Source organism: Anas platyrhynchos, chromosome 15, assembly GCF_047663525.1.
Source record: "Anas platyrhynchos isolate ZD024472 breed Pekin duck chromosome 15, IASCAAS_PekinDuck_T2T, whole genome shotgun sequence".
In the NCBI taxonomy this organism is placed as follows: Eukaryota; Metazoa; Chordata; class Aves; order Anseriformes; family Anatidae; genus Anas; species Anas platyrhynchos.
The window spans coordinates 8,097,878-8,116,397 of record NC_092601.1 but is presented as its reverse complement, the minus strand read 5'-3'; the positions used below and the strand labels follow the sequence as shown (position 1 = coordinate 8,116,397).

At 55.9% G+C, this 18,520-nt stretch overlaps 1 protein-coding gene across 2 annotated transcripts in view; it reads left to right on the top strand.

Moving 5' to 3' along the window:
- The window catches only part of RAB11FIP3 (RAB11 family interacting protein 3), a 61,765-nt gene that overhangs the window by 5,625 nt on the left and 37,620 nt on the right, over positions 1–18,520 (top strand). For both annotated transcript variants that reach the window (XM_027469384.3, XM_072023637.1), the window contains exon 2: positions 8,886–8,979. In XM_027469384.3, the coding sequence (XP_027325185.3) occupies positions 8,886–8,979 (94 nt within the window). The remainder of the gene's footprint in view (positions 1–8,885; positions 8,980–18,520) is intronic.

Genomic DNA, 18,520 nt, shown 5'->3' with positions numbered 1-18,520 from the left:
GCGCCCTGCGACCCGGTGGGGTTTGCCGGAGCCCGATAGGAAATTCAGCAAAATGTGCGAGGTGAAAGGAGCCCAAACCAACAGCTTTTAGAGAACAGAAGCTTTCAGGGGCAGGAAGCTGATGGTGTTACCGCAGCAGCCTGGTACCCACACGGGTGCTCCGTGGTGCTGTGGGACCGGGGGCTGCTTTAGGGGTCCTCCTGCTCAGGAAAGGAGTACTTACAGCAGTGGATTTGCTGCTTGTTGGCTGTGAAACTCCTCACGGGCAAATAACATTCAGTTCTGCTTTGAAGCTGATATCTGTTTAAAAATAAGAATCAGGACCTCATGGCTTTCGCTCGTGCCTGTGGCTGCAAAGGGCTGAAGAGGCGTCTGCTGCCTCCCCTTTGCGTGGCCACGTTCCCTGTTTTTCCAGGGGGCAGCACCAGCTCTGTGCCCAGCTCACTGGAGAAAAAACAACCTGGAAATCCTTGTGGGATGTTTTTCCTGGATGCGGCATCCAGCTCATCCCCTCCTGGCACCTGGTACCCTGTTCCAGAAGGGCCAGGGGAGGATGCTGAGGCTGGTGGGCAGCAGGAGCATCTCCAGCTCTGCTCTGCGCCTCCTCCGGCTCTGGTGGCAGAGAGGTGGCCAACTGGAGAAGCATTAAGGTCACCGTGGCTCATTGCTCTTGTTGCTGTGATGGTTTTGGGGCTGGTGCTTGCGATCCCACCCTGAAGTCCTGGTCCTCCCCGCGGTCCTCCTCCCCCCTGCTCCCCCCTGAGCACCCTCCTGCAGCCTGGAAGCCCCTCGGGGCTCTCCGCCCCGCCTGCTGCCTCTGCCTCCGCGCAGCCAGCGCTTTCCGTAGGCTGGGCGAAGGGCTGCCAAAAGAGGGGGGGGATAATTTGTTGCGGTTCTGAAAAAGAAACGAGGCTTTGTGCTCTGAATCGCGCTTGTTTGTATTAAGATAAACTCGGTTTTGACAGCGTGGCAGGCGCAGCCTGGCCGGGCAGGGGGTAGCAGCCCACACGGCTTCGCCTCCATCGCCTGCTCGTGCCCGCGGAGCTCCAGGGTCTGTGGTTTGAGCTGCGGGACCCCCAGACCCGGGGGGCTCCACGTGGTGGTCCCGGTCCCGTGTGCGCCCCCAGTTCATGCCCAGCTCACTGCAGGAGGGCTTCTTGGCCCCACTCTTGTGGTTTGGTTTTGTGCATCGGTGGGAAAAGCTCCCTCCTGTTTCCGATGCCCCTGCCTGTTTTAGAGACCGCAGCACCTAACTTGGGGTTTGGAGAGGGCAGATGGGTAAAAGCGAGTCCCACACTAGCAGGAGGGCTTCTTCGGGGATACACCACGGGTTTTTGGGTGCTGCTTTCCCTCCCTGAGGAGGGTGGAAAGGAGCCGCAGCTCAGGGTGCTGCGGCCAGCTCTGCGGCGGCAGCCCCAGAAGGGACCCCCAGGGGTCTTGTCCCAGGGGACTTCACACCGAGCTACACCAGGAGCTACAAAGCTGTCTCTTAAATGTTTCATCCTCGGCACGTGGCCCTGTGTGCTTAATCTGCCTCCAAAACTTGCTGGTGGGCTGTGACCCTCCTGCCAGCACCGTGGCAGCTCCGGCTGCGCTCGGCTCTCCTTCGGGGTGGCCCCAGCCGATGTGAATGCGTGCGTCTTGTGTGAGCGGTGACCGAGCACAAAACCCCTTTTTGTTTTTTCCCTTCTGGATCCAGTCCCCTCCGAGCTGTGCGTTGGGAAGGGTGAGAACAGGCTTCCTGTGTCATCAGGAGAACAAAGGCTGCAGACAAAGCCTCCCATGTCCTGGAGGGCGGAGGAAGAAGAGCCTTGCAAGTTTGCTTACACCCATGGTTATGTTTGTAGTCGTGGTGCTGCTGCTGAATCCTTTGAGTGCAGGGACAGGAAATCTGGAACGCTCGAGACAACTGTGATTAACGTGGATAAAACCATTTTGGTGTAACTTATGATCCTGTTGTTTTCAACCCGCCCTTGAAGCAGTTCCTCTGAATGTTTCTATGCTTCAGCAGCAGCAATTGATGGATGGCTTAGTCCTACCTGAGCCTGGAGAACACGTTTGAAAACACAACAAAGCCTGGCTCCTGGGGCTGTGGTGAGCACAGAGGCACTGAGGGAGGTCTTGCAGGTAAGCGTTGGGGCTGCTAGGGTTAGTCCAAAGGGTGCTGGGTGTCCAAATGCGCCTGCTGGGTGGTACGGCCCAGGGGAGCTTCTACTGGTGTGTAGGGTGAGCTCTGCCTGCACGTGCTGCCTTCTTCCCTCCTGTGAGGGTGGTTAGGAAGGGCCTGGCTCCTTGGGCTTGCTTGGCTGCAAGCTCTTTGGAGCATGTTCTTCGGCTTCTCTGCCTCCTGCCTGTTGAATTTTGGGGGTTGAAGGGGAAGCATTTCCCTCTCCACGCTCCCAATGCAGGGGAGTGCTCTGGGAGCAAAAGGCAGGAGCTGCTCATCAGCGTCAGCTCAGGGTGCCTTCTTGGCTGCCAGTGTACTTAGAAACTTCTTGCTTCCTCTCCCCAAAAGGGAAAATAATCATTTATTGGAGAGGGAGTTCTCCACAGATTGACCCTTTGCCATCTTGAGCACATGCTCCTGTTCGTTGTGTGTTCACAGCTCTGGTATTTCTGGTTTTGTGTACCCAAAATTGAAGGCAAGCCAGGCAGCTTTTATTTTGGATGAAACAGGAGGAAGGAGAACTTGTAGGTTTAAATCGAGGGTACCATCTTCCTGGGCAGGCAGGACAGGAGGGGGGGTCGTCCCGTTGGTGAACTCTCCCGCTGTGTTTTGAGGAAGCAGCCGCACTGCTGGGGCTTCTCATGCATGGCTCGTGGGGGATCCTCTCCTGTTCCAGTTCTTTGGGCACCTGCAGGCTGATGAAAACCACGGGAGGCTTTATTCCCCTTCTGCCTTAAACAGTAGGCTTGATTATTTCTTCTGTAGCAGGAGGAGACGAGAATAAGACACGCTGAATCTTTGCCTCCTGTCCAGAAGAACGCCCTGATTTTGGGTTTCCAGCACGAGATCGAGAGCAGAGCCTCTAGGACTGAAGTGGCGACAGGATGGCTGCACCGAGGTGTGCGCAGAATTAGTGGGGTGAAAATTAGCTGCAGAAAGCACCTTCACCGAGTGCTGCTGGGGCTTGAGCTTTAATCGGGGACCTGGCCGGACAATACCTGCCTGCTGCTCTGCTCCTGGAGCTCCTGCTCAGCCCTGGGGAGCAGCGAGCTCGCGGCAGCCCTGGAGAGGTGCCACTGCTTGCAGAATAAATAATGCAGCCCTTGTGCTCCTTCCTCACAATTGACCATTGCCTCTCCCTGTAATGAGAGCTGCCCCTTGAGGGTGTTTCAGAGGTTAGTTAATTAGGTGTAATTGCAGCCGAACAGAAGCCTGCTCTGGGGTTCTGCCTGCTTTCTGTAGCGCCAGATTCTTTAACAAACGATGGAGTCGGCTCCTGTACATGTTGCTGGAACAAGTGCAGTCCCGAGCCATCAGCCTTCCCCTCAGCCGGCGTGTTTATGCTGATGAAACCGCAGAATTGGGCTCTGGAAAGGGGGTTTGGGCTTTGGGATCTGTGCGACCGTGGTTGGGATCCCGGCAGCATCCCGGGAAATGCCTCGCACGAAGTGATGCTGAGTTCTGCTCACACTGCTGGCACATTGACGTGCTCTGAGCACCCTGCACAGGGGGATAGCTGCGGTCTCAGCCCGGACAAATGCTGTATTAAGAGGGATCAGTTCAATTCAGCTGATCCACTGCAACCATTGATGCAGGGACTGCTCGGTCTGACGGGAGCGGCTGTCCGGGCACGGCGCTGTCTCTGCTGGAGGGCTGGCGGGGTCCAGCACTTCCAACACACTTGTACATTTCCCAAGGCAAAGAACACAACTCCTGACTTCGGTAGGAGCCTCTCTGACCCAGAGGCTTTTAGGATGTTTTTACTCCTTTGTTTTGCTCGCAGCTCCTGTAGGCGTACATGGGCAGGGCAGGGGCATGGGCACAGGCACCGTCTCCATGGGTCTCCCTTCCCAAAACCTTGCCGGCCCTACAAGGCAGGCAGACCCAGAGTGTTGGGCACAGCAGGCTGTCGGCAGGCAGGGCCTCGTAAACCCAAATCTGCCACAATCCGAAGGCTACAAATAAGGAGGGGGTGGCCTGGAGAGGGCTTTTTAAGGCCAAGCAGGAGACTCGGGCTGGCTTTGGGCACGGTCAGCGTAGTGCCGAGCCTCGCGCCGAGCCGGGCAGAGCTCCAGCAGAGCGTGCAGGCAGCGAAGGGGAGCAGGAAACGAATGAAAAGAGGCTGATAGAAAAAAATAAAAAAAATCTCAGCAGCTGGCTTAAAAGCCAAGTTTTATTTTCTGTTGTCAGATGTTCTCTGAACATCCAGATGTGCCGGGAGCGGTGTCTGCGTGCGGTGTGACTTGCAGAGCCGATTAAGGAGCTACAGCAGTGTTTTTGGAAGCTTTTCTGGCCCTGTAGCAGGGATGGGCGTCTTTTTTGTGGCAGAGCAAGCTCCTGTCGAGTCGGGTATAGCTGGAGGGGCAGCAACGAGCACGTGGGGATGAAGAGGGTGCAAAGGTGCCAGGGGCACGGGGTCTGGCCCTTCTCCCCTCTCCCCTTCCTAGGAAAGCTCTGCTCCTGCCGAGCCGTATGGGATCCCTGGTGCCTCCCCCAGCTCCCTGGTGGCCCCGTGTCGGTGTGGACAGGACTCCCACCAGCAGCCTGCCTCGGCCGGGCTGGCAACTTTGGGCCAGGAGCGGGTGCCAGGAGCCGGCCGGGAGCCGTGCGTACGACCTCCTGTTTGCTCTGCCCACCGCAGCCTCGGCGCTGGAATGCCGGCCCGGGGCGGGGGCTCCCAGCCCGTCCTCGCTCTGAGCGGCCGCTTTCAAAGCTCCCTCTTTAGGCTAAGCCATCGCCTTTCTGTAGGATTAGTTTTTAGAAGTGAAACGTCCATGGGTTTTGAACCGCTCACGGGTCGCTGCTGCTGCTTGTGGTGGTTGCCGTCCGGCGCTGCCATCGGGAACTGCTGGGTGAGGGGCTTCCTCGGGTGGCTGTGTTAACGCTGCCTCTGAGGTTTTAGGGTAAATTTAAGTCCCAGGCAGCAGCGTGCTGCGTCACCCAACGCGTTCTAGACTGTTCTTACTGGTTTTGAGGGCTTTTTCACCGGGGAGCTGGTCTGTCCCTGCTGGTAGCTCAGATGTCCGGAGGGTGCTGAGCCAGGCGCCTGGCTGCTTCAGCCGGACCCTTGGGTAGCCTCCAGCGCGGTGTTCCTCATCGTGCCAGGCCTCTCGGTGTCTTTCTCACAGCTCTCCAGTTTCTCTGTGCACATGCTCCCCTTTGGGGACCCGGCAGCGTAAGCTACCCATTAGCAGGACCAGCTCTTCAGCCTCACTCAGGTTCCCGTGCCTTACCTTGGTGCTTGTCCTGCTGCTCGGCAGGCTGAGACCTGGCAAACCCTTCCCAAGGACAGGAGGGAGCGATTTCAGGGCAGGAACATCTCAGGCTGTGCTTATCAGCACGTGTGGGAACGCAGGCACGCAGTTTCTGGGCATGTTGTATCGGGGATGTCAGTACTGATTCCCCCTCCTTGTCTCTTTTGGATTTATTGGACTTATTTCTAGGGTCTGCGCGGCATAAAGCAGTGCTGAGGTGCCACCCTTGCTGTGGCATTGCCAAGTCACCGCCTCACACAGCGTGGGGGCCCTGGGGTGGCCCCGGTGGTGGCCAGGTGGAAGCAACCCTCCCAGCAGACGTGTGCAGGGCATTTTTGGTTCTGCTGGACCCCTCTGCTGCCTGCTGCAGACACGGAGCACCAGCAAGGCAAAGAGAAACGCCTGGAGCTTCCTTTTCCTTTTCCTCCAGGGCCGCTGGAAGAATAGGGCCCCTCAGGGCTGGGGAATCCCTCACCTCCAGGAAAAACCCCTCGTGCAGCTGCCAAGCCTTTGTGCTGATCCGAGTTTGGGATCCTCACCGCTGGCTTAGCTGAGCCTCAGAAGCTCTTGAGCTTCGCTGCGTTTGGGTGCCTGAGGTCTGGAGATCTGCAAGGCAGGGAAGTGTCCATAAATCAGAGAGCTGGGCTCTGGGGCAAACCCACCTCCCACAGGTCCCGTAGGGGCTGGTGCCAGGAGCCCGGTCCCGCTTTGGCCCCGGGCTGTGCCTCAACCCTGGCACGGGGTGAGCAGAGCTCTGGCAGGTCTCACAACTTCATCTCAAGGGACTTTGACTCAAAGTAGTGCAAATCTCCCCTTCAGCCGGGACTTAAGCCTGCTGTTGAAGCCTTGGCATCTCTGACTCTTTAATGCTCTGTTTCTAGCTGCTCGTGCCTCTTCAAAAGGAGCCTGTAACCGGCTACAAACACATTAAGCAAAGCCTTTATTTTGAATACTTCTCGCTGGCCAGGAGAAGGGACCTCCCTGTGGCTGTGGTTTGTGTTGGCGTAGTGTTGGAGCTAATAGGGACAGGTACGAATTAGTGCTAGGACTGTTAACTGCTTCCTAGATCAGCTCTCAGCTGAAAGCAGCAGATCTGGGACTTTTGTAGATCAGCAAACCTAGCTTTACTATTGGAGGCGTAATTCTTGTTTTTAACCGTTCTGATAAGACGTTTTTTCAGCCTGTTTGCAAAATGAAGAAATGGAGCAGATGGGTGGGTGGTTACAGCTCAGGAGTGGGGCGCTGGAGCTGTCCGAGACCAGGCATGAAGGAGATGGTGGCCTTTGGGATCAGGGGTCCAGGAGCATTGCAGAGGGCTGGTCCCACATCTCGAATATTGTGCCTGGTTCTTGTCTCCGTCTCCAAAAAGGGGCAGGGAGGCTGGAGGGGGCACAGAACCAGCGATGGAAATGGTCCAGGGGATGGAGCAGCGGCTGGGACCCTGTGGGGACATCACAGTCACACCTCCCCGTGTCTCGTGGTGGTGGCACTGGGAGGTGGTGGTGAAACACCAGGGAGTGGCGTGGAATCGCCGAAAGCCTGTGGGAGCAGGCAGCGAGCTGCTGGGCCTCGCAGGGGCAGGGCTGGATGCCCGTGGGTGCTAACGGGGCTGGGCAGGGATGTCCTGTCTGTCCCCAGCTCCGTGGCCGTGGGCGCAGGGACAGAGTGGGTGGACCAGGTGGGTGCTGCTGGTGGTTTTGTCCTCTGCATGCCCTGAGTGATGCTGAGCATCAGTGGCTGCTCGTGCTCTGTCTGCTGGTGCTCATGTACGGGATCATCAAGTCCAGTTGGTGTCTACAGGCACGGATAACAAATGACAAGTTGTGGCTTTTGAACCCGAAACCGCCAGATGCTTTAACTGGAACTGCCGCATTCCCCGAGTTGTTTTTGTTAGCCTAAAACACCTTTGTTTAGGGTACGAGAGGCCTGACTCACCCAGCTCAGAGCGCCACGAGAGCTCAGCCCGTACCCAAAAGACACCCGCAGGAGCAGAGGAGATGCTCAGGTTTCCTCGCCCCCAGTCCGTGACGGGGCAGGCGGGTGAGCTGGTGGGCACTGGGGCTCGGGGGCTTCGTCTCCCCATGGCCCCGGGGAGGCACAGCCGAGCTCTGGGGGTCTCAGCCCCACCATCACCTCCGTGCCAGCAGCGTGCTGGGCGCTGCCTGCGTCTGGGCTTGGCCTCCCCTCCCCTCCATCCCACGCAGCTCAGCTCGGAGAGCCGCAGGTGGGGCTGCAGGGGCGTCCTCCTGTGCAAACAGAGCTGGGTTTCTAGAGGGAGGCAAACCAAACCAAACAGCAAGGAAGCTCCCGCTGATGCGTGGCTGAGTCAGGAGGCTCCGAGCACCGCGGCTGCGCTCCTTCATCCCCCTTGCCCTTGGGTGTGAGAGGCGTTGGTGGACGCGTGGTGTGTGCCTCCTCCCGTGCAAGAGGGGGCTCAGCCACTCACCGCCGCCTTGCCAAGATCAGGTCAGGGTGGAGATCACCCTCTGCACCCGGCTGTGCTTGTGGGGGCTGAACGAGTCCGGCACCAGGAGCTGCGCTCCCCAAGGCTCCCTCCTGCGCCTCCACTCCGGGCAATGTGCCCAGCAGGGTGAGGGCAGCCTCTGAGTGTGGAGCTGATACTGCAGCTCCCTTCTGCGCCTCTCGCAGCCTGCTTCATCCTGGGCTTGTTCCTCAGCTTGTGGCTGTGGGTCTCAAGTATTTGAAGGTCTCTTGAAATGAGGATTTGAGTTTTTCTTTTAGAGGAAAATGCCCAACTGTCACAGCAGCTTGAGAAGTGGCAGCAGTGGCAGCCTGGGAGGAAAGAACCAAAGGCGCTTTTTTCAAGTCTTTGTTTGGACCATGAGGAATGACTTCGGTGTTGCCCTCAAACCGTGTCCCACCCTGCTGGAGGTGCTGGGATCGCCCTCGGTGTGTCTTGGGAGTGTCGCTGCTCCTCGGGTGTGCCTGCCTTGCCCACACCCCATGGGCTTCTCCCTCCCCTGCAGCCATCAGCTAATTGTGCAATGTTTCAACTGTGTGGCCTAAACTTGTAGCGTGGAGCAGTTCATTATCACCAAATCCTCTTAATTGGGCCCTCCTACTGGGCAGCCTGTTAATGAGTTTTCCCAGTTATGATAGAAGCTCTTTAAAAAACATTAGAATAAATAAATCCCTGGCAGAAAATCCCTGGACTGTGTTGAAAGAAAAAGCGCGCCCACCGGTGTTTCAGGACAAAGCGATGGTTCTGTGCCAGCCAAGTGCCAGTTAACCCCTCTGTGCTGAGCACTTGTGTTTGAGGGAAAACTGCTGCAGTTTGGTGTCAGTTTAAGAAATCCACTGTCGTTAACCCCAATCTTTGTCATGTGGGAGAGGAAGGTAGGGAGGCAGAACTCGTTAGGAGGTGTTTCCCTCGTTAGGAGCTCACCTGAGCACGTGGATGGTGCTCAGAGGGCTTCCTGGTAACGCTGCTCTCGTCCTTGCAGGTGAAGGACCTAACCAAGTACCTCGATCCCAGCGGACTTGGAGTCATCAGCTTTGAAGATTTCCATCGGGGGATCAGAGCTATCAGAAATGGAGGTGAGTCTGGTGCCGCGGTGCAGGTGAGGCCAGGAGGATGCCAGGCTCTGCGGCGAAACAGGAGCGAGCTGGGCTGGTGTGCTGGGAGGAGAGCGAGGGGGCGGCTGGGTGCGCTCAGTAATAGGGTTGAAAAGGGTGGCACAGGAGTCGTGGAGGTGGCTGCGTGCTCTCCTGCTCATCAGGAAAGTCCCTTCCTAAATGTGTGGTGGAAACAGCAAAGCCAAGGAGAGAAACTCCCTTCTGGTTTGGTGTCTGCTCTCCCCTGTGGCTCTGTGGGGCTTTGCTGCCCGGGCAGAGGGGTGGCTTGGCTGACCTGCTGCTGGAGATGCCACTCTGAGTGCTGCAGAGCACGGATCTGCTAACCTCCAGCTGCTGATGCATTTACCTCCCCTCCAGCTGTTTGGAGGATCAGCACGTACAGAGGTTTTCTGGCAAGAAGCACGTGAAATGGGCTTTGAATGCTCTGCCTGGTAGGTAACCTTCACACAGGCCCGTGGCAGCTCTGATGCTGCTCTTGAGGGGCTCGTCACAGCTCCCAGAGCAATAGCTTGGGGAAATGCTGATATCTTTCTGGCTGGCTGGTGTTTGAACCGCTTTGCTGAAGAGGGGAGGAAAAAAAAAAATAAACACAGACTTTTTTTTCAATATGGGATTCATCTCTAAGACGAGCGTTGGAGGTTCATTTTGGGGCAAGTGCGTTTTTAAGGACAGGGTGTGAAAAATATTGGAAACATCGTGCCGAGCAGATGTAACTTTAAATGTGCAAATTGGAAGCGCCACATTTGCACATTAATCAATTCTGTTTACAGTCAGGCCTGTCTTAAATTTCAGCGTTGCTTTCATGCAGGGATGAACGTGTGCCGTGTTGTCACCCCGGCACGCCAGGCGTGCTTTTGAGCACTGATACAATCAAAGACCAATTATTCCCGTACAGACCAGGTTCGTTTCATGAGTAGAAAAGCCCTGAAAGCAGAAGCAACTTGTTTTTTTTGTTGGCCATCCATCCCTCCTCCTGCTGCCCGGGCTGATTTGTGCACAGCTCTTCCCCATGCGTTTGGGACTTGTGTCTCGTGGCAGCTCCAGAGCTTTGGTGGCTGCTGTAGCCTGACGGGTGGCCGAGTGCAGTTCTGGTGGTGCAGGAGGCAATGCAGCACGCTATTAATTTGTAATAAATTGCCACTGGAGTAGAGCGTGGTTGTGAAAGCCACGGCTTGTATTTCTCTTCAATAATTCAGTGCTCTAGTATTGTGTTATATTAATTGGATGGAAAAAGCAGATCCGGACAAAGCTTTTAAGATGCTATTTATTAGCCTTGTAAGGGATTGCTACGTATTTATTACAGTGGTTAAGAGCAGCAGAGCTCTCTAATGTTGCACAGCACCGAGCAGCTATGAAAAAACGTGGGACAGGGCACAGAGAGTGTTTCTTCAAGCCTTACCAGCTGAGCAGTCGTTCACGTTGAAATGATCTCGAGGGTTTGTTGCTGCTGTTTAGGTGGTCGATATTGATCTTCCCTTTGTAAAGGCAGCAGAGGCTGTGCTTGCTGCTGCAAGTTCCTTCTAACAAGGCTTTATTAATTAGCTTGGCCTTTTTTTTTTTGAGCCTCTGTTGCATTTCCTGGTAGACCATAGCACTTTGGTCCATCCCTGAAGTGAGACCTGCCATAACATGTGTGGTTATTGGGGTTTCTCACTGTCCTTAGCTCTTCCAGGCTTCCCCTGGCCATGGAGCTGCTGAGGGCAATCACACGGTGCCGTGGCTAGAACGAAGGAGCAGAGAGAGGGGTGGCAGCATCCCAAAACTGTGCGTGATCTAAGCGGTTTCTTCAGACTTTCCCCTTCAAGTTTTGGGCAGAAATGATACCGGGTGCCAAGCGTGCAGCTGGGCGAAAACCCCGGGCCTGTGTGTGGGCGCAGGCCTGATCTCTGCAGGCATAGCGCTGGGGGGGGGGGGGATCTCCTCTGTAAGGACCGGGTATGAGGAGCTGTGTGCCAGCTGCTGGGAAGGAGTAAGGAAGGAGTAAGGAGCTGATGGCAGTGAGATGGAGCCTGTTGCTGGAAGTCGACGTGCCAGGCCCAGAGCAGCTCCGGGCTGCGTTTGAGGCAGGAGCTGCTGCAGGGCCGCGTGGCTGGCAGACACGAGAAGTGGGCAGGGTCAGATGTGAACAACAAGGCTGTGTTCACAGTGCTCCTTTCTTTGTCAGGATATTTAAGAACCTTTTAAGTTCAAACACCTGTTTTTCTTTCTTTTTTTTTTTTTTTTTTTTTGTTTTTTTTTTTCCTTTGGAGGCCTCTTGGCGTCCAGTAGGATATTTTAAAGTCTCTCTGTAGCAGACCAACGCGCTTAAATTCAGTAGCAGAGGTGGACAAATCCTGTAATTAACGCCTGTGCTGTGATCTGAAACATCTGTAAGGCCTGCCTTAAAAACAACCCCACGCGGCCCACGGTGCAGGTTCCCCGCTGCATCCCTTCGCGCTCCGCTCCCCGAACAGAAGGAGCTCTGTGCCGACCGCGCTGAGGCACCGGGGGAGGGCCCGAGGATGGAAACAGTCAAATCCCTTTTCGAATTCTTGAACTGAAAGCTCTTTGGATTCGGGAAGATGGAAAATACCGCGCCGGAGCCAACACCCAAACCTGGAAGCTGCGGCGCAGTTCCTGCCTGCTGCAAGCGCTGGGGCACCGCCCGGGGGACGCTCGGCAGCGCTGGGGTCGTCAGCGGCGCTGGGCTAACGAGCTCGGGGGGGAACCCTTGGGGTGAAGGAGGAGTGTGGGCAGCCTCAGGTTCCCTCGGGTTCTTGGGGGGCTGCACCACTCTTGGCTGCTGAGAACGGAAGGCTTCTGCAGCCAGCTTTCCGCACCCTGGGACGGTCGGTGTGGCAGCTGGGTGGCCACCCAGGAATCAGTTCCCCCGAAGAAAACCCCGTATCCAGCCCTCCTGCTGGATGCAGGCTGAGTGTTTCAGCTCAAAGCATGCAGCCAGAGAACCACACGTCAGATTTAAAACCAGCTCCTGGCTCTACAGGCATGGCCCCAGCCATCTCGGGGACCCCTCTGTGCCTGATGGCGCTGGGTGATCCCAGCAGGGATCACGGCTCCAGCTGCCCACGAGGTGCTCAGAGCCTGTGTGGGACTGCTGGCTAGCACATGGTGCCTCTGAATTTTCGAAGAGCCAGGCTGGCTGCTGCCCTGGCTCCGCAGAGCGTCTGAAGGTGTGCAGCCTGTTAGGTATCTGGCTGGCTGGCAGCGTAAGCCACTGTGCGGTTTGTGGGTAGCTCCTTTCTTTGCAGGATCTGCATTGCAGATGGCTTCTGCTCCACCAAACGCGAGCTTTCCTTGCACAGAGAGAATTCCAGAAGCCAAAGTGTGCGTTCCCTTGTACGCTTCCAACCCGGTGATTATTTTATGAGGCTGCGTTTGTGTGGCAGTAGGCATGGCAGCACTGCAACAGGCCCCTGCTAGCATCGGAGCACGCTGCTGCCAGCGGGGAGCCCAGGCCCCGTTCTCTATTCCAGGCACTTGCTTTTTAAAAGGAGAGCTTTCACCGACACCTAGCAGATGGGGAGGGAGCGAACGTGCACGTTTGATGGCTCGGAGGGGATCTGGCACTGCCGTGAACGCTTCCTACTTCTTGGATCTGCTGATCTCTTTATTCCTGCAGTATTGCTGCAGTCAAGACTTTTCCCGTCGGTGTTGCCTGTTCCTAACCCTGGTCGTGCTGTCCCCAGTTAGGGAGGCAGCTCGTGCGGTGGCTGGAGGTGGAACAGATGCCTCTTTGTGTACGGCTGCCATTCAGAGAACAGGGGCTGCCGTGAATGGGAAATCAAGATTGATTCATGAGCAAGAATAAAATCAAAATTGCTCTGATTAAATCTTCTGCCTTTTTTGCATCGCATCTCGTTCTGCTCTGGCATATGCTGCTTGTTGGGATGAGGAGTTTATGAAGATGAGTGTTAATTCCTCCAATGAAAGGAGCGAAGACTTAAATGTCAGATTAAAATGTATATGTATACTTAGGAGGGGAGGGAAAAAAATAATCCCCCTGCTGTTCTTTGCAGTGAGCCTTTCTTGGAAGAACCAAACTTGGTTTTCTCTTGAAATAGCGGTGCTTGAACACTTGCCATGGAGACTGCTGAGCCTGTCGGTGGAAACCTGTGAGGGCAATCAGTTGAGTTTAATTCCTGGCCCACAGGGGCGCGGATCAGGAGCCCACATCCTCGTCTGATGGAGGTGAGCTCCTCAGTGGCTCCCCGTGGCTGCGGCAGCCTGAGGTCTCTCCATCCCTGTCCTGCAGAGGCATCGCCAGCGGCAGAGATCGGGCGTTTCAGCAGGGCACTGAGATGTTCTCCTGTGGCAGGCTGGTCCCCAAGTGGACAGAGCTCCTCGTCACGAGGAACTGAGCAGCTGTAAGGGCCAGCTCTCAGCCCTGGAGGCTGCTCCTGGATGGGTTGAGGACAGGGGAGAAAGCCCCAGGGCAGGTGACCCTGGGGTGTTTGCTCAGCCCACGTCATGCTGGGGAGAAGAGCCAGTCTGCTGCTCCCAGGAGCCCAAAATGCTGCCCTGCTTGAGCACCTGCTTTTGTTCCCTGCGTGTGATTTTTAATAGCTGCCACTGAGGAAGCTGCAGGCTGTGTGGCCGGAGGGCAAGGATGCTCTGCGTGTCCGGGAGCAGCTCTGGAGCCGAGAGATGAGATCAGTGCTGGGCGCTTCTGGTGCTCACCCTCTGCTTTGGAATACCATCGTGCCAGAAAGGATGCCTTCAAGCTGCTTCGGCTGGGAGGAAGGATATCTACTTCTCAACAGGAAAAACACGATGAAAAGCACGACCTGCAGAGTTATTTCTCTCCAGCCTGGTGCCTCGGGCGCTCGGCGAGGCTCGCTCTGAGCACGGAGCTCCCTGCAGCAGCACGAGCGGAGCTGTGCTGGAGCCGGGTCTGGGACGCTGCTGGGAGGGGGCGCTTCTGGCTCCCGAGGGCTCCCTGGCCCGCGTTCCTCTTCATTGATGTCAGCAATCAGGGATGCGCATTTGTTTTTTGTACCTTGGCAGCTCGGTGAAGGGTTACATCAGGGATGAAGCTGGCCTGCGCCGTGCCTTAGCAGGGAGCGTGTCTTCCCAAAAACAGCCTGGCAGATGACACGCTGCAGTGACCTACTTTCAGGGGAAGCGCAGGAGTTGTAGGAGCTGTGTCCGGAGGCTTGCTCACAGCTCTGGAACGGGAAGGGCAGGGAGCTGCTCAAACGTGCTGCCACTTAGCAGCCCTCAGGGACCCTGGAGGATGAGAGATTTGCCCAGGAATCCCTTGCAAATTTCCGGATTCTTTCTTTATGAATGTTTTGGATGCGTACACCAGAGAAATCTTGCTGCATCGAGTCACTGCCACGAGCTGCAGGTCCCAAACTGAAATGAAATCCAAGGGAGCCCTGGTTCGTAGCGGTGCAAAGCTGTGATGCAAAAGCCAGGACCAGAAGCCCAAAGCAGCGCCCTGTGCATGCACCCCATTGCTAGGGGCAGCGCTGCTGCACAGCCACACTTCTTGCACAGCCATCCCAGGGGGCTTGGGGGGGCTTAGCAGGGACAGCCCCGTGTCCTGGCGGAGTGGGGTGAAGCAGATTTGTGGCTGCTGCTTAAAGCCTCGGACCATAACCCAAATCTGCAGATGGACGGCCTGAGTTTGGTGCCAGGAGGAACACTTTTCTCTGGCGAAGGAGAAGGGAAAGAGCTGCAGGGCTGCTTGTTTGCTTGGGAAGGTGGTCAGTACGGGAACAGAAGGGTTTTGTTGGAGTCCTGGAGACGTGGAGATGGAGTCCTGGAGAGGTTCTTGGCGCTCACTTCTATGGAGATGACTATAAAAAAAAAAAAAAGCTGCTTCTGTTAGAAAATAGACTTTTATTGTTATCCATCTGCCATCTGAGTTTCTCCATCATATTTCCCATCTCCGTGCAAAGAGCGTGCTGTTCTGCTCCACATCTTGCTGCTGCTGGACCCGCCTGTGGCTGAGGAGAGCCAGAGCTGTGGGCACACACATTCCTTCCTCGTTAGGAATCCAGTCATTCTGGTGTCATTAATGAGCGGATAATTACTTACCTAGGACTTTTCCTTCTCGGATAGCACTGCTTGGCTCTGTCCGTGCCTCCTGGTCTGGGGTTGAAGCCTGGTGTGCGTGTGGCAGAGCTGCTGTGCCCCCTGCTCAGAGGCTTGAGTCCTCCCATTGCTTCTCTGCTCCCTCATCTTTGCAAACAGTTTTGTTTTGGAGTTTTATTCCTGCAGTCGGTAATTACGGAGAGCTCGGCAGGACTAACGTGACAGCTTCCACCAGAAAGGCTGCTGGTGAGCCAGTAGGATCTGGGCAGCATCACGTCTGCAACCTCTCAGCCCCTTGGATCCATCCAAGAGGTGTAACGCCGCTGGATTTAAGAGGTCTGGCCCTTCCACCACGGGGTCTTCCTAAACTGCCTGCCTTCCCCCGGAGAGAGCACTCGGATGCAAGTGACGGGGGTGGATTCTCTTCCAGCCACTGAAAAGTTACCAAAACCTTGGAAAACCGGCCCAATGAGGTTTATTAAAACTTAATCTCCCCGGTAATTAAGTGAAGTGCTGGTGCTCCCTGCTGGTGCAGGCGTTGCGGGGTCTGTGGTTCCTGAGGGCTGCAGCGGCTCCTGCTCCTGCCCCGCACCTTGGGGCATGGAAAAAGGATTAAAAACCTTAAAATCTTATGGGACCCTCCTCCCTTACCTTTTTTTTTTGTTGTTTGTTTGTTTTTACAGAAGCCAGGTTGCACAAAGGCACTTTAAAAACAAACAAACCCAAGCAGCTCTCCTTCACCAACACCTGGCACAGCGCTTGGCTCGCTTTGGGGAGAATTTCTGGCAGCATTGAGATTTGGGGGGAGAATCATGGAAGGGCTTAAGGAGGTGAGCCTTAAGGAGCATCTTCCAGTTCGGGTGGCTTTTGGGAGCCTCTGCAGGATGGGGGCTCCAAGCTGCTCCACCATGGCCAGCTGGTCCCAGTGGGCAATGTGTTTTTTAGCGACACAGCCCTCACTCCCACCTGGGAAAAGCCACCTCGGGAAGAATTCTTGCCCGGGTCTGTGCTTGGATGCCACGAAGCTGATTCTTTCCGTTCTGTTTTCAGATGGTATGTCCGAACAAAGCCCGAGGGCCAGATCAAAAGGGATGTTTGAGAAATCCCCATGCGCGAGCAGCGACAGCCGAGGAACGCAGGGCTGCTGAGGCGCGTTAGCTGCGTGGGGCTGGGGTGAGGTTGTGTGAGCAAGCTCAGTGCTGGTGCTGCTTCCTCGGGGGCCTAAGTGTGCCACCTGGTTATTCCCTTCATGTAACTTTTGTTGTGAAATTGGTCTTCCTTCGGTGGGAGCTCTCAGCCCTGGAGGAGCTACGGGGGAAGCAGATTTGCTGCTTCGTGCCCAAGTCGTGTGCGGGGAGGTGGTGCTCGGGGGGATGAGGTTGGAGGTGTCTGTGCTTCTCCTTGGGAAAGGCTGCTGGCCTTCGGTGGTGCTCCTGGTGGTGGCAGATGTACACGGAGGGCAGAGTAGCGTCTGCTGCTTTTGGCTCTGCTCAGTGCTACCATTTTGCACATGAGCATCAGGTTTGGAGCGTGCTCGTGCATCACTTAGGTGCTCGCTGCCTCTCTTCTGCCACCTCGTTTCCAAGCAGCGTGCCTGCTAAGGGAGCCCAGTCTGTGTCAGCTGCCCTCTCGTAAGGCGACCCTAACTCCAGGCTGTCTTTTTGGGGGCTGTTCTGTGCAGGTCCCTCGCCTCGGTGCCGCGCTGGCTGATTCTGGTCTGCTGGCTGCACGTCGTCCAGGCTGTTGGAATCGCTTTGAGGTTGTGGCTCTGTGGCTTGCAGCAGTATGTGCAGTGTGTGTTGGCAGATGACTTAAATACTTCTGAAAGGCTCTGTTTTTCTAGGTCGTTCCTATATGAAGTCGATAAAACTGGCTCTGTTTCTGACCTGCGTGTCACTCCTGTACCCACAGCTCTTCACTCAAGGTGCCTTTTCACTGAAATGCTGCCTTTTGAAAGCAGTTTTTAGAATCTATTTCAGGAGCCCTCTGCGCCCCGTGACTTCTTTTCCTGTAGCTCCACGCTGTGCTGCATTTCTTGAAAAGCCCAGGCTATGGTTACACCTCCGAGCCTTCCCGAAGAGCACCGAGATGACGGAGAGCGCGGCTGCGGCTGCTGCAGGAGCTCAGCGCGCACCCAGCCCCGCGTAGAGCCCAGGACCCATCCTGCTCACTGGCCGTGCTCGCCATGCTCTGTGCCACCTGGCTGCGGCTCTGCTGCTGGCAGAGGCTCCAGATGTGAGACAGATGCAAGACAGAGGTTGCCCTTGGCTCGTGGTCCTCATAAAAGGCGAGAGCAAACACCCGTCAGCGGGAGAGCGCGCAGATATGTTCGGGGATGGTCCACGTTTTGCTTTGCACGAGGGTGTTTGGACAAAGATTTTTAAAACGCTGGGAGGAACGAGGACATCTGAAGGCTAGAGGGAGTTGCAGGATTTAATGCAGAGCCCAGAGGCAGCAGAGCAGCACTGGGGAGAGCAGAAAAGCAAATGGGTAGGGGAAAACAAAGTGCTGGGGCTGGCTGCTCCGAGCTGGGCTCACAGCAGGCTGGAGGAGGCCAGCGTGAAGGCACATCCCCATCTCCTGGATGTGCTCATGCAGTGGGGTTAGGGCAGTCAGAGGTCAAGCAATGGGAAACATCAAGGCAGGGGTGGGAAGAGGTGTCAGAGGGGCGCTGCAGAGCTTTAATCTGCTTATTACATCTTTTTAGTCATTTATTTATTTATTTCACCCTAATTTCACCGGATGGTACAACAAATGTCCCACAGCAACAATTTGTGTATGTTCCACACCAGCTACGTTATCTTGGTAAAACTGCTGCCCCATTAATTTAACCAACACTTTATGCAGGTGTCGGGCACGCTGCGTGAGCAATGCGTGAGTATTCTGGTCAAGTCAATTAGTGCAATTAATTTGGGAAAAAGACGTGACGTACAGTGTACAGCTCGGGCTGCTTTGTGGTGCCAGGGGCGTGGGGAAGGGGAAGCGAAGGGAAGCAGGGGATCGGCTGGGATTTGGACGTGGGCTGTGTGCTCCCTCCCATCCCTCCTCACCGGTCTCTTTTGGGCAGGAATTTGGGGCTCTTTTGGGCAGGAATTTGGAAGCTTAATGCGGCGCATTGTGCTGGGAGGCTTGCAGGCAAGCTCTCCATGGCAACTCGCCCTATACACAAAGCACCATATGGCTTTTTAGGAGGGGGAGGGAGCGAATCGAGCAGGGAAGTCAACCTGTGCTGCTTGTTTTGTTCGGCTTTGCTCTCCAAGTGGAGCAGGGGGAGATGGAAACGTGGGGCGCTGCCCCCTGGGCATGGCTTCTGCTCCGCCAAGGCGCCGTTGGGGACCTCTCAAAGGGCCTCTCCTTGCTCTCAGTGATGGAGCTCGCTGTGAAAATGAGCCCTGTGTGCGCACAGACCCCTCTGCAGGCTGCTCGCTCTGCAGACAGATGGAGCAACCAGCCTCCTGCTCGC